Source organism: Somniosus microcephalus, chromosome 14 (genome assembly GCF_052327205.1).
Source record: "Somniosus microcephalus isolate GS21.2 chromosome 14, FLI_Smic_1.0, whole genome shotgun sequence".
In the NCBI taxonomy this organism is placed as follows: Eukaryota; Metazoa; Chordata; class Chondrichthyes; order Squaliformes; family Somniosidae; genus Somniosus; species Somniosus microcephalus.
Genome location: NC_141000.1, coordinates 21787739 through 21802946, shown reverse-complemented (window position 1 = coordinate 21802946; position 15208 = coordinate 21787739). Strand labels below are relative to the sequence as shown.

Sequence of the window (15208 nt, the reverse complement as noted above, 5' to 3'; positions counted from 1 at the left end):
AATAGTGCCGTGGGATATTTCACCCGAGAGGGCAGGCGGGGCCTCGGTTTAACATCTCACCTGAAAGATGGCACCTCTGCCAGTGCAGCACTGGAGTGTCAGTCTGGATTGTGTGTTGAAGTCCCTGGAATTGGACTTGAGCCCACAAGCTTCTGACTGAGAGGCGAGAGTGCTACCCACTGAGTCAAGGCTTTCTCTGCAATGAGCCGTAATGGACCAGCGTCATTGTGGGCGCATTACTTTCAGACACACCTGCTGACACATGCAGTGCCACTAACATAAGTGTCAACTAACTGCTCATATGCTAGTCCACAAATATACCATCTCCTCATCATACTCTTTGTTCTGCCTGGGCACGGAACAGTGAGCATCCATGAATTCTCTGAATATCCTTTCTTATTGCCTGTAATTGTTCTCCGAGGGGCCCTGATTTTAACTCCGGGTGGGTTTTGGATAGGTGGGTGGTGAGGCGAGTTGGAATCTCATCTGCTGCTGCAGAAATGAGGCTCGGTCCATTTTAATCCCTGCTGACACAAGGTAGGTAAAGGGATCGGGAATCGGGGCATCTTGCGGGGTCTCAATCTTGGGAAGTGTGGCGGGGGGGCGGTATCCGTGGCAGGGCAGGCCCTCAGCTTTCCTTGAGAAAATAAACCTTGCTTTCATTAGCCTCCTCTGGGGATGATCCTTTTCTGCCCTGGCTCAGCCTGGCGTGAAAACCGCAGCAGCTCCCCTGCTCAGGGTTAAAATTGCAGTCAGGTACCGGTGACATCATCGGGACCTGTTGCCCATCCAGGAGAGCAAGTTAAAATCGCAGACATCGGGATTTTGGCGGCTTTCTAGCACGTAAGTAACCTGGGTGATTTTAACTGCCCACCGGTCTGGTTTCTGCCAGGCGGTTAGGGTTAAAATTGCCCCGTGGATGTTTTGGAGTCCAAACTCCAAGAAATATAACAGCCATGGAAACATTCATGAATAATGCTTCCACTGTGCTTGTAGCCACATAACTGCGATCCCCATTGATGATACCACGTACTCAGTGATAGTGCCGATAACCAGTCTTCCACCAAGTTATTGATATGGAAGCATATATGGGTATTGGACTCCCTCAGACTACATAGAGCATCTTCCACTGTCATGTGAAAGGAGGCAAGTGACTGCTTAGCACAGAACTGCTACTGTACTAGTCTCCATTTCAAATGAGGTCTGTTATTATGTGGATGGATGTTTTTCACAGTTAAACTGAACATGGTATGAAAATGTCACTGTTGCATCATCCATCAACGCTCTTTACTGAAACCCGAGTGACAACTTTGTAACATTCTAGTAAACAGTAAATGAAACCATCTTTTAGATGACAATGGGATGCCCACTTTAATACTCCTCACATTAAACTCTTCCATATTTTCCTTCCACCACATAATGGTACACAATTAATGCTTGATACGCACATATGATCACATAACTAGAGCCAGCACACATTTGCCCCACATATCATTCCAATCCTGTTTGGGCCTTGAATGGCGACGAGTAATGTTTAAGGAATGACCTTCCTTGGGGTGTCTTCTTAAGTTCATATCTGAGACAACGAATGACGCCATTAATTGCATCAACGCACACTTTCCAGTCTTTACCGTCCTCAGCTAGGTCAAAACTTGGGAAGCAATCCGTTAGAAATTCTGTGGGAGAAATGGAAACCAGTCAGAATTACATTTCTATACGTTAAACGACTGGTTTAAAAACATTCTGAACGGTCCTGCGTTTTTCAGGCATCTTAAAATGATTAAAGAAACATATAAATTCCTTTGAGAAAGGTGCTGATGGAGAAGGTTGCGGAAATCATAGTAAACCCACACAAAACGTCAGAAGAATATCTGGAGAAGACTTTGAGTGGAGATAGAAGAAAAAACACAAATGCTGGAAATCTGAAGTAAAACTGAAACTCCTGGCAGTGCACAGCAGCTTGATCAACACCTGGAGGAAAACAATAGGTTAAATACTTCATGTGTGCCTGTTCATCAGAACTGGCATGGTTGAGCTGGAAGTCACATTTTACAGAACTGATGAGGGCAACTCAGTTGTCGGGTTGTCGTACAAATCCAACTAGTTCACTAATGTCCTTTAGGGAAGGAAACTTGCCGCCCTTACCCGGTCTGGCCTATATGTGATTCCAGTCCTACGCCAACATGGTTGACTCTTAACTGCCCTCTAAAATGGCCTAGTAAGCCACTCAGTTGTATCAACCGCTACAAAGAATAAGAATAAAACCAGACTAACCATTCGGCTGCGACCTAGGCATCAAATTAGGACACGACAAAGGCACGCCCATCCCAGTTGACCCTGCAATGTCTCCTTCACTAACATCTGAGGACTGGTGCCAAGGTTGGGAGAGCTGTCCCACAGACTAGCCAAGTAACAGCCTGACAAAATATGATTCTGTGCATATGAATATCAGCCAACATCCCAAACTCCTCCATCACCATTCTTGGATATGTTCTGACCCACCGGCAGGACAGACCCATCAGAGGTTGGGGCGCAGTGTTATACAGTTCGGGAGGGGATTGGCCCTGGGAGTCCTCAACATTGACTCCGGACCCCATGACTTCAGATCAAACATGGGTACAGAAACCTCCTACTGATTACCAACTACTGTTCTCTTTCAGCTGATGAATCGGTACTCATCTATACCAAACAGCACCTGGAGGAAGTACTGAAGGTAGCAAGGGCAGAGAATGTACTCTGGGTGGGAGCTGTCAATGTCCATCACCAAGAGTGGCTCGGTACGACCACCACTGACTGACCTGGCCAAGTCCTGAAGGACATAGCTGCCAGACTGGACTTGCAGCAGGCAGTAAGAGAATCAACATGAGAGAATACCTACTTGACCTCATCCTCACCAAATCATACCTGGCACAAGGGAAGCTGGCTGTGGATGTTGGAGGCCAATCATCTCAGCCCCAGGATATCACTGCAGGAGTTCCCCAGGGAAGCGTCCCAGACCCAAACTGCTTCATAAGGTTAGAAGTGGGCTGTTCACTGATGATTGCACATTGCAATCCCTCAGATAATGAAGCAGTCCATGCCTACTTGCAGCAAGACCAGGACAACATACTGCTTGGACTGATAAGTAGCAAGTAACATTCCCACCATAAAAGTTCCAAGCAATGACGATTTTCAACAAGACAGAGCTTAACCACCTCCCTCCCCATGACATTCAATGGCAATACCATCGCTGAATCTCCCACCATCAACATCCATTGACCGGAAACCCAACCGGTCCAGCCACAGAAATGCTGTGGCTACGAGAGCAAGTCAGAGGCTGGGTATTCTGCGGTCAGTGGCTCACATCTCAACACCCCAAAGCCTCTCCATCATCCGCAAGGCACAAGTCAGGAGTATTACTGAATACTCTCCACTTACTTGAATGGGTGTAGCTGCAACAATACTCAAGAAGCTCGACACCATACAGGACAAAGCAGTTTGCTTGATTGGCACCCCATCCGCCACCTTAAACATCCACTGCCTAGCTGAGGACCAGATTTGGCATTACATTTACCCAATAGGCCTTGAGGGGAGCTTTTCAGTATTTTCTGGGTTAATTTCATACGATTTATAGGAAACCACATACCACAATGAGAAAATTACACTTTTTCAGTATGAATATATTGCAAATATTCATTTTATATACAAAAATTCAAATTATGCCCCCATTTTAAAAGCTAGAATGAGTATTGGTCAGCAAGATCAGTCGATTGTAGCTCACCTCTAATAGCATTTATCTTATTACAGTCAAGAGGAGCTTTTCCTTTCCGAATTGCCCCGTACACATTACTCCTGAGAAGCACGCTGTCTGGGAAGAGGTGTCTGATGAGGAAACGGGCTGCCAATTCAGGTCGTGCCCTCTGCTTGGCAAGATGGATCACAGAAGCTGGCAATTCCACTTTTCGGTCAGCTCTACCGAGGCACTCTGATACAAAAAGGTAGATTATACAGAGTCAATCAAAGTGTGAACATGAAGGGGCACATTTCTAACCTGTGAAAGACTCCTCAGTAAAATTCTCCACACACAATAACAGAGAAAGAACTGAATCAGCCTGCATCATTTTATATAGGCTATTCAAGCCTTTCCATTGCCAGCATGCTAAAGTTTAACAGACAAACATTGCTTTATATTCCAGTCAATTAAACTATATGTTTCAAATAAAAGCTTATAGGTTTGTAGTAACTCAGCTTACTCCTGATAAGCATTTACAATTAAAAAAACAGGCAATAAAAGCATGCTAGGTTGGAAGGCTAGTTTTACACTAGCACATAAATGACAGTTTCCAGGCAGCTCCATTATTACATGTTCCAAACTGTCCCACAACATATCCAGTGCAATCAGCTGCCAGGTTTCCCCCCCCCCCACACAACTTCACAGTGCTGTGAGGTTTTCTAAGCAACTATAGACAATGCAATTACTGAAGTAATCTCCCAGGCAAACTGCATGTGTGGTGCAGAGGGCTGTGATCAGTTAATTGATGGCCAGTGGTCCAAATGAGTCCATCCTCCGTTTCACTGTAGTTTCCCTGGTGTCTGCTTCAGCAGCTTAGTGCTTGGTGCTCCACAACATGGTGCGTCTTCATGAATATTCACTGACGCATGAAACACAGGGTAGGAGTTGATGTAACGTTACTTTCCGCAGTCCCTGCTGCAGCATCTGGCTGATTTGGAGGCCACAGTCCTACATGCGAACGGAGGAGACCTGCTTCTCCATGCTTAACTGATGAGGTACTGGATTCAAAGCAGAACTTGTATAAGACAGGGACTGATGCAGCCCATTCTCCCCAATGGGATTGATGGCAAGAATTAAAAGAGGACGAGTGAAATGACTGAGTATTTTCCAGGCTGAGGCAGGTCACCTTTTAAATCAGAAGTTTTCCGTCATCATTAAAATACAGAATTCGTATGATTGAATGTCAGTGACTCTTAGTAGCAGGAAGTGCCTTATACAAACATTAACTTTAGGATTTGGCATAAACCAAAATATTTCTTACGTTTTCACTAGAAACTAGTGGAATTGTAGCTGTAGGTTACAAAATCTCTTGCACATACATCTGAAAGCCAACATGACCCTGAATGAAGAGTCACTCTTTCAGCACAAGTACAGCTGATAGAGAAATCACACTGTGGGTGGAAATTTGCAAAGAAGAAAGAATAAAACGGTGGCTTTATCTATGACTGAATAGTTGCTGTTGGACAACACTGACCTGAAATTTATTTGTAAACTTAAAATGTAGCATCTAAATGAACTTGACGACTGGTGTTTTACTTGTCCTGCTTCACTTCGAAAATTCTTTGTTAACAATGCTCTTCGTAGGTGCTCAAATTAATTTATTGCTAAAAGTTCTTTTCTCGTTTTGATTGAGCTAATTATTTGATAACCAATAAAGACCCATAATAAAAAATCTGACTATATGTTACCCACTAATGATCTCAAAGAAACTATTTGAATCCAATGGCTACAATATATTTACTTACAAGTAAAATACTTACTTCGGAAACGGACATTTTAAAATAAACACCCTGAAGTGCTGGCATACAAGAGGAATGGCCACCTTTGTAGATCTGATCCAAGCAGGAAATGTAAGATTTTCCGTGGTCCGCCACGCCCGAGACCCTGGGGGGCCCCATTTCTGTCCTTTGCCTGACTTGTACTCGGTGTGTATCCCAATGTTCAAGTTACTGGGCAATAGGAAGGCCAGAGATGAAGAATTTCCTAGCATGGGAAATCCTTCTACTCAGCCCTGCCCTGCCCTGTCCAATGTCATGAGCCATGTTTTGGGCAGGTGGAGATTCTGCCCACCTTAGGAATTAGCCGTCCAGCAGATGGCTGAGACCCATTATTACGGAGTTCCACCAGAACCTGCATCTCTGTCCCAATTGTTCTATTTCAATTAGAGCAAAGTGTTATTTGAATTGAAGTGAAGTTATCACCAAACTCAATAATTTATTATTCATTTTGATTATTCCTGTATAAGCAGATATTCCCCCCTCTTTGTAATGATAAACCTGAAATAATCCATTTGTGACCAGTATGACAGTGAATGATGGTCCTTTGCTTATGCATCATACCAGGATATTAGTACAGCAATTACATACATACATACGTAGAGATTACAACACAGAAACAGGCCATTTGGCCCAATGTCTATTCTTGTGTTTATGCTCCACACGAGCCTCCTCCCACCCTACTTCATCTCACCCTAGCAACATATCCTTCTCTTTCTTTCTCCCTCATTTACTTATCTAGCTGCATCAATGTTATTCCCTGGTGCCTGGAATCCATATCGACAAATTTTTGCAAGGGATAGACAAATTTTTGCAAGATAAGAGAGTGAAGGGTTATGGGGAGCGGGCAGGGAAGTGGCTTTGAGCCCAAGATCAGCCAGGATCTTATTGAATGGCGGAGCAGGCTCGAGGGGCCAAGTGGCCTATTCCTGCTCCTATTTCTTATGTTCTTATGTTGATATCCTTCCGACGGGACTTCCTGATTGCCTACTTTTACCTGTAAATGTTTTAAAATTAATTTTTAAAAATCCGTAAAATAATGATATATCAAGAAATGCAACAACAGCATTTGTTCCCTCTTACAGATATGTAAAGGCTAGTCTGAGCATGCTGTCCTCAACAGAGAACCAGAGGTTTGATAAGGAGAAAATATGGTTAACAGGTAAATTAGATGTTATGTTAAGCCACTCATTAACATCAGAAATATTAAAGAAAATATGTGCCCAACATCGATTTGCAGGAAAAGTATCAACATTAATTATTAGTCAAAGAGGTCAAATTCTGCATGGATGCGGACTTCCTAATGCTCAAAACTACCAGACGCACACCTATCATTGGCAACAGATCAGACTTTGAGTTCCCAATATTTCTCTGTGGTTTGCTTTATTTGACACACCAAGTTCTGATAATTTGATTGCTTTTCAAGGCATTTGGTCTGACGTATGTGAATTATTTTCAGGTTTAACTCATCTTCTCACCACTGTTTCCATACTGCTCTTACTGATGCCAAATGTGCTTGTTCCCAGCCTCGACCTATTCTGCAGTTTATCTCTACCAGTCCCCTGCTGATAATTTTTGTCCCAGTTTTTCCACAGTTTTTTGTGTTCAAGATAAGGGATGTCACTGCTGGGAAATGGAGCACCTCATCATTAGAGGCATTGTGTGTCAGCATCAAGAACTCTCAGGTCAAGTACAGCACAGTTAGATTAAAAGTAAAGTAGCTTCTCATCGGTTTCTACCTCAGAAACACCCATACTCGCATCAGCGTAACATTTTTTCATTTCCTACATCAGCCAATTTGCAGCCTTGCTGAATGAAATTGCCAATTATGAGCAGTTTTGTGCTGTGACTCAGGCCCACTACAAACTGGGTTGAGACTGTCCAAACTCATTTCTGAACTGTGTGGCTTGTAATATTGCATTTCCCAGGATGTTGCTGGTTACATTTGGCCTTCTTTCTCAGGAAACTTTCGATTAACCGGCCCCTAAATAACCGGAAATATCGGCTAACCGGCAAAATTCAGGAGTAGGTTCAGGTAACTTTTATTACATTTTTTTTACTCCATTTGTTGCTGTGCAAGGGTGTAGCTGCAGCTGTTGCTAAGCTACAGAGATGCTTGCAACTTGTGCCCATTGTTTTGAACCTGTTAACAGGGTTTGTTGCTTTATACGGAGCTCTGAGCTCCGTATCTTTTACTATAGCGTTCAGTTATCCGGAATTTTCGATGAACCGGCAACACGTCGGTCCCGTCCGTGCCGGATAACAGAAAGTTTCCTGTACATGTTGGCTGGTGTTATTGTGAACAGGCGTTCCAGTAAGATTAGTCGCAGCTAAGACACATTGAAGATGAAATTATACGTTTCATAAATTTGGGTCTCTATTTGCTGCCCTCTGTGAAGAATGATATCTTATAATTAAAGTTTAGTGACTGGTTTTGAACCAGTCACAGCAGACCATCGATCACAATTTGCACCTTAACAGGCAGGAAATGAGCCTCTCAATCCCAATAGAAACAAAGTTTTCATCAATACATACTGAACAGAATCTTTAAACACAAGGAGAAAAAACCCAACCAGATTGGAGCATTTCATCAATATATTATTGAATTTAATTGTGCAAGAAGTACTAACCAGGAATGTAGCAATATGCAGTGTGGCGTTACCACATTGGGGAAGCACTGTGTGTATGTAGATAAACCTGGATAATCCCCTTTTAACTGCTGTATTCCCCTCCCCCCGCAAGACAGTTACAAGCTGAGAGGAATAAGGCATGTTCAGACTTGCCTGCTGCTGAGAGAAGGAAAACCAATCAGGTTCCAGCAGGTGACCAATCCGTGAATCATCACAGGTTCGCGGGCTTTACCAATTCAGTACTGTATTGTGAGAGTTGGAGTAAAGACCTATTTCTTGTAGCTCGCTGTGTTGCCTATTTCTTTACGCGGGAGACTGTAGTTTCCCACAGCAGCTCTGGCAAACACCCCTATGTGCAAGACGCAAGACTGGGAGGAGGGTGCCTGCTGGGTCAATGACGTGTCCACCATCCATAGAAGGAACAGGACAATCAGGTAGAGATTCCAGGATGTAAAGAAGAAAACCACTCTGATGTGCATTTTTAATCCCCCCCCCACCCTGACCATATCATATGAAATCTATGATTACAACAGCGTTTTGCAAACCAGAATTCTGGAAAATGTATTCCATTTGGGGAATCCGGGCAGAAAGGAGTTGACGTGACAGTGGAAAAGATGCAGAATCTTCTGCCACTGTGCTGAAATGTGCAGCGACGTGAGCTGTATTTCCTCCTAATGCTATTAGATACAAACTTCAGAACACCAAAGAGCGGCTTCTGATTATGAATAATCTCTTGGAAATTATTATTTTGACTTCCTCGCTGGTGTGATGTTAAAGGTCAGCTAGGTGACAATTTGATCTCTGGTCAGTGGTGAGTTTGCTGATCCAACAGCACTGGGGCATTATGATTGGCCTTAGTTCTTCAGACGTAGCCCAGCCACGGTCTCCTGATCATTAGCTAGTGACCTTTTTTTGGAAAGTGTAGATGAATACCATCAGCTAAGTCCATGGTCAGGTTCAGCTGTGGGCGAATAGCCTGTCAATACTGAGTGTTTGGACCCACATGTACAGAATGGTCAAATAGGTCAATTACCAGAGGGCTTCCTGTAGCCTAGATTGAACCACCACCATAAGAGGAAAGGGGAAAACATATATTGGAAATATGTCTGAATAGGTGCCCTTTTTTAGTTTGTGTGTGTGTGTGTGTGTAACATATACTTGATATAGTTTGTCCCCGAGAGTAGAAAGGCACTAAAATGCTGAAAATTCTAGTTTTCTGATTTATTAATGTATATGGACTCAGATTTATATGGAAATAAAAGGTCACCTTGCACTTTTCCCATACAGTTACACTTTCTACTACCTACACAACTATAAGGAACTACACATGTATCCTTCTAACTGACGTGTAATGAAATGCCCTTGTGGCATCTGATGACTTGCTTGATCACGACATTTCCGGTACTTTGTAAAATAAAGCATATTCTTTTATGTAAAGTGCTATTGGATGGAATGATAGTATCTATCACTGCACCTGGTTCTGACAAAGCAATTCTGTAATGTTCTTTTTGCGTAAGTAGAACATTTTTGCTCGACAGTCCCTGCATCGATCCGAATTACTTTGTACTACAGCCTGTATTCAGCAGAGCAACTATCATTAGGGAATCCACAAGGGAGAGGTTTTGGGAAGGTGGCGATTAGAAAGAATGATCGACACAGCAGCATATGAAGAGGAATTCCTTTGCTAAGGAAGTGGAAGTTATGAAATGAGAAGGGGGTTTGTCGGGGAACTGTGGTCACCCTGAGTACTGGTTTATCGGAGAAGGTAACAGAACAGACACATTGGCTGGGATTTTGCTCACCTCGGCAGGTCCGGGGCAGGCGACACTGGTCCCGACCCTGCTGCTGGCTCCATCCCACTATCCAAAATGATTTTCCCTTGATAGGGCTTGTTAAGCACGCCCAGTGCGTTTGCAGGTCCAATTAGAGGAAGCGGGTCTGGTGACATCATTTCATGATGCATCATCAGCCAATTTCCTTAAAGGGACCATGGCCAACTTTATTTTGAAATTTTTGCTGTCAGTGTTCTACAGCATTGAGGTGCTGCAAACACTGACAAGCACTGCACAGAGGTGCAGGGCTGCACCCAGGTTCTCCCATGACTAGTCACAGCATGCAGGGAGGTTCTCTTCCCAGGAGACCAACACAGCCTGGTTGCACATTGCACAGGACGGCACAAGCAGGGATGTGGTCAGGAGGACCTGGGTGCAGTGGCACAAACCTTTCGATTATCTCATTAGATCATGAAATGTTAGTACAACGCCACACTCACCTTCATCCTGCTGTGCCTCTCATCACATCCCCATCACGCTGCCTTCCCTACCCTGCTCCTGCACATCCTTACTCACACCAACTTACCTTGTACCTCCACCCATCCCTCTCTCTCTATCTACATTATCACATCACCATTTCACTAGCCATCCCTCACACTCACCCTCATCCTAGAGCAATCATATCAACTAGCAACACACAAGGGTAGCCACTTGGGTGTTTTATCCAATGTTCATGTAAAGTTTCTGTTAATGTGGTGTCAAACATTGAAACCTTTATTTTCAACACTTTGCGTTCTTGGACAGATTTGCGTGCACCTTTGCTAGTGGCTTAGTGAGTTGCAATGAATGGTGAGACATAACGGTACCCCCTGCAATGGTGGGGAGTGTGAAAGGAATGGCTTGGACGTTGTAGGGATGCTTTATGGTGTTGGTGTGGGGTGGTGCCAACCTGGCGCATCATGTGGCAGCCAAGGTGTACAGCCTCAAGTGAAGTAAATCTGGCCATGGTGAGGCCATTCCTGGCCTCCTGGGCAGCAATGTGCTCGGGTGCTGATGCCCTCTGTCCTGTGCAGCATCAGGTGATTGCAGAGAAGGTTAGTGTTGTTGTTGGTGGTGCTGCAGGTGTGCCTGGTGCTGATCGTGGTCGGATTCTGTGGACCAAGGTGAGACAGTATAAAGGGCACCCATGTTAATGGAATAGATGGTAGGTGAAGTAGAGATGACAGCAGCATTCTGTCAATGGCGAGAGAGTTCTTCCAATGAGGTGATACTGGATGGAGAGTAGAACGTGGAAAGCCTGCAGAATCTGTGCTGGAAATGGACTGAAATACAGCTTGTGGCTGAGGAAAGTTATCTGTCAGGTGGGAGCTTTTACTGTACATTTGAAGCTGCCAAGTAATCAGCTGGAGCAATGGCCACTGAACTCCCGCCTGAGGTTGACAGCCGTGGTCCCCAAACAACGTGCCCGCCTGCTGACCCCCCCCCACAGAAAATTTCAGCCATTATCAATGGGGGGGGGGGGGGAGGCGGCATTGGAGATGCATGACATGCCTGCTCTGTCATAATATACAATTTGGCTATTTCCAGTCTGATGTGCTCTGTATTTGAATAGCTACATTTCATACAATCTTGATGAATTCTTTCTTTGTTGAGACTGTTTTCTCCAATGACGCTTTTTTTAATAGAATGTTACATGATTAGAAAGGTCTATTTTTAATTACTAGTATATTGAATTTGAACAAAATGAAAAGAAATGTGACTAACCACAACGTTCCTGTCTGGTTTAAATATAGAGAGCTATAGAAATGCGCTCATGAACTTGTGCATACACTTGACTTTTCCTTTACTTCACTCAGGTCATTCCAGGTCAGCCAAAGGTAATAGTGCTCCGCAGAAGTGAGCTTCAAAATATTTTTTTACCACCTTCAGGAAGATCATCACATTGTGAAGCAACAACAAGGGACAAATCAGTACTTCTGCCTTGCAGCCCACAATGTGATAGTCAATAGAAGACAAAACGACTTTAACTGCAGAATCCTCTGGTGGAGAAGCCAATACAAGTAATGATGATGAAGTTACTCTAATTAAAAATGCATTTCTAATGTAAAATGAACACTGAAAAAAATGACTTTATATGTAGGGCTTTGTTTCACAATATTATACGGGATAATGGTGGGAATTTAGAATCTTGTGGTAATCACAGAGTGCTGGGTTGGGTTGGTTGGTGGTGAAATGTTTTATAATGTCCTTACAATCCCTGTCCACCAGCATAGCCCACTATTTGCCAGGCAAAATAAATAGCAGAATTACTTATTTCCAAGTTGTGGAATAGACGAGAAAAAGGAAATATTTTAAGCTGTAATAAAAACAGAAAATGCTGGAAATACTCAGCAGGTCAGGCTGCATCTGTGGAGAGAGAAACAGAGTTAATGTTTCAGTTCGATAACCCTTCATCAGTTAACTCTGTTTCTCCCTCCACAGATGCAGCCTGCCCTGCTGAGCATTTCCAGCATTTTCTGTTTTTATTTTAGATTTCCAGCATCCGCAGTATTTTGCTTTTGTATTAGTATTTTAAGCTGTATCGGACATCACATACACAGACACCACACAGTGCCAGCACTGCCTTTGGTAACAAGTCAACATTTCATGACAACATAGCATATGATGTTTTACTTTACAATTTTCTTCCTGTATTTAAGAATATACAAGAAGTTTGGAAAAGGAGGATTACCTACCAAAGATGTAGCAGTACTCATTCTTCTAAGTAATTTTCAAGTGTCAGTCTTGGCTCAGTGGTGGCACTATCACCTTTGACTGAGAAGGTCATGGGTTCAAGCCCCACTCCAAAGACTTTCACACATAATCTAAGCAGGCACTTCAATACAGTATTGAGGGAGTGCTGCACTGTCAGAGGTCCCATCTTTCAGATGCGACGTTAAGCCGATTCCCTGTCGGCCCATTCAGGTGAATGTTATAGATCCTGTGGCACTATTTGAAGAAGAGCAGGAGAATTCTCCTGATGTCCTGCCCAAAGTTAATCCCAGAATCAACACCACAAAAACAGATTATCTGATCATTTAACTCGTTACTGTTTGTGGGATCTTACTGTGCACAAATTGGCTGCTGCATTTGCCTACATTACAACAAGTGACTGCACTCCAAAACGTATTTCATTGGCTGCGATGCACTTTGTGATGTCTTGATTACAAGAAAGGCACCATATAAATGCAAGTTCTTTCTTTTCCACGTATCGGGGGGACGAGTCACTCTGGTTTCTACGTGTAGCAATATGATAAACCCAGATTCAATCTCCAGCACAATTTATTTCTTGCTCCAGATGAAAGCTCAAAGAAGGAAGAAGAGTAAGCAGGTCTGTGGAGAAGTTTGGACTACTACAGCTTCAGTGATAAATTTCCTTGGTGTCACATTTTGTCTGAGTACACTCCTGTGAAGCACCTAGGGCTGTTTTTAGTTTGTTAAAGGCGGTATATATATGCAAGTTGTTGTTGATTTTAACTGGGTGTTTCAATGCTTGCTCTATTTGTTGGGCAGCTGTCGTTATCTGATGTGACAAATGGTACTTTTCTGCTTAAGTGTTTGTATATAGATTTTATGCAGAACAGAAATTTGCACTAAATGAATAGGTTTAAAATGTTTATATTTTGATTGGATGCATCATATATGCCAAATATGCACATAAAACACGGACAATCAGCATTTGAACCCAATATCCACATTGTTGATGCTTCTGCTTGAAAATAAGCTTCAGTCTGCCTCCACTGAAACTACCAGAGTCTTGCGCTTTTTGGAGCTGCCCCATCACACACCCTGGATTAGTTTAAACTAAACTTATGCCAACAGATGAGAACCTTGCCAGGCTTGGCAACTAACTCAGCTGCTGGGAGTGGAGGACAAGTGCGGGCAGTCCAAAGGTAGAGAGAGAAGCTGAGGGGCAGTGAAGTCTGCTCGGACGCTCCGGGTGTTAGTGCTGCAAGGTTGGGCAGAAGGGGGCATCTGGCATGCGGCTGGCAGTGCTGCCAGTATCCTCATTGCCATCTGATCACCGAGCACTCATGCAGAAAGCACTCCGCAAGGACTAGTGGGAGGACGAGCTGCAACTGTCTAGCTCCTCGCTAAAGGGAGGTGGTTAATCAGCACCTGCACCAAGTTGCCTCCTGCCCTGCAGCAGTTACCAGCTGGAGGGAGATGCCCTTCTGCCCACTGAACGCAGCTTCTCCCTGGGCACCAAGTACAAACTGGGCAGCGGGAAAAGGAAGGAGAGTCCCACAACCTACATTCTCCAACCAGCAAACTCTTTTTAGAAAAAAAATGCTTAAGGAAATATTATGTTACCCCAGGGTAGCTAATGTTACCTCACTATTCAAAAAAGGTGGTAGAGAGAAAATGGGGAATTATAGACCAGTAAGCCTGACATCGGTAGTGGGGAAAATGCTAGAGTCCATTATAAAAGATGTAATAGCAGAGCACTTGGAAAACAGTGACAGGATCGGACAAAGTCAACATGGGTTTACAAAAGGTATATCGTGCTTGACTAATCTACTGGAATTTTTTGAGGATGTAACTGGTAGAATAGATAAGGGAGAACCAGTGGATGTGGTGGATTTGGACTTTCAGAAGGCTTTCGATAAGGTCCTGCTTAAGAGATTAGCGTGTAAAGTTAAGGCACATGGGATTGGGGGCAAGGTACTGACTTGGATAGAGAACTGGTTGGCAGACAGGAAGCAAAGAGTTGGAATAAATGGCTCTTTTTCCGAGTGGCAGGCAGTGACTGGTGGGGTACCGCAGGGATCGGTCCTTGGACCCCAGCTATTCACAATATATATAAGGTGACCAAAACTGCACACAATACTCAAGATCTAGACGAGGGAACTAGATGTAATATCTCCAAGTTTGCAGACGACACAAAGCTGGGTGGGCGTGTGTGCTGTGAGGAGGATGCCGAGAAACTCCAGTATGATTTGGACAGGTTGGATGATTGGGCAGAAGCATGGCAGATGCAGTATAATGTGGATAAATGCAAGGTTATCCACTTTGGTGGCAAAAACAGGAAGGCAGATTATTATCTGAACGGCAATAGATTGGGAGAAGGGGAAGTGCAACATGACCTGGGTGTCCTTGTGCACCAGTCGCTGAAGGTAAGCATGCAGGTGCAGCAGGCGGTTAAGAAGGCAAATGGTATGTTGGCCTTCGTAGTGAGAGGGTTCGAGTACAGGAACAAGGATGTCTTGCTGCAGTTGT

General features: G+C 43.8%; 1 protein-coding gene across 4 annotated transcripts in view; it reads right to left on the bottom strand.

Moving 5' to 3' along the window:
* Positions 1–1345: 1345 nt before the first annotated feature.
* LOC147107370 (uncharacterized) overlaps positions 1346–15208 on the bottom strand; it is a 171929-nt gene continuing 158066 nt past the window's right edge. For all 4 annotated transcript variants that reach the window (XM_086006325.1, XM_086006323.1, XM_086006324.1 and 1 more), the window contains 2 exons: positions 3761–3964; positions 1346–1676 (listed from right to left, as the gene is read on the bottom strand). In XM_086006325.1, the coding sequence (XP_085862451.1) occupies positions 1492–1676; positions 3761–3964 (389 nt within the window). In that variant the 3' untranslated portion in view covers positions 1346–1491. The remainder of the gene's footprint in view (positions 1677–3760; positions 3965–15208) is intronic.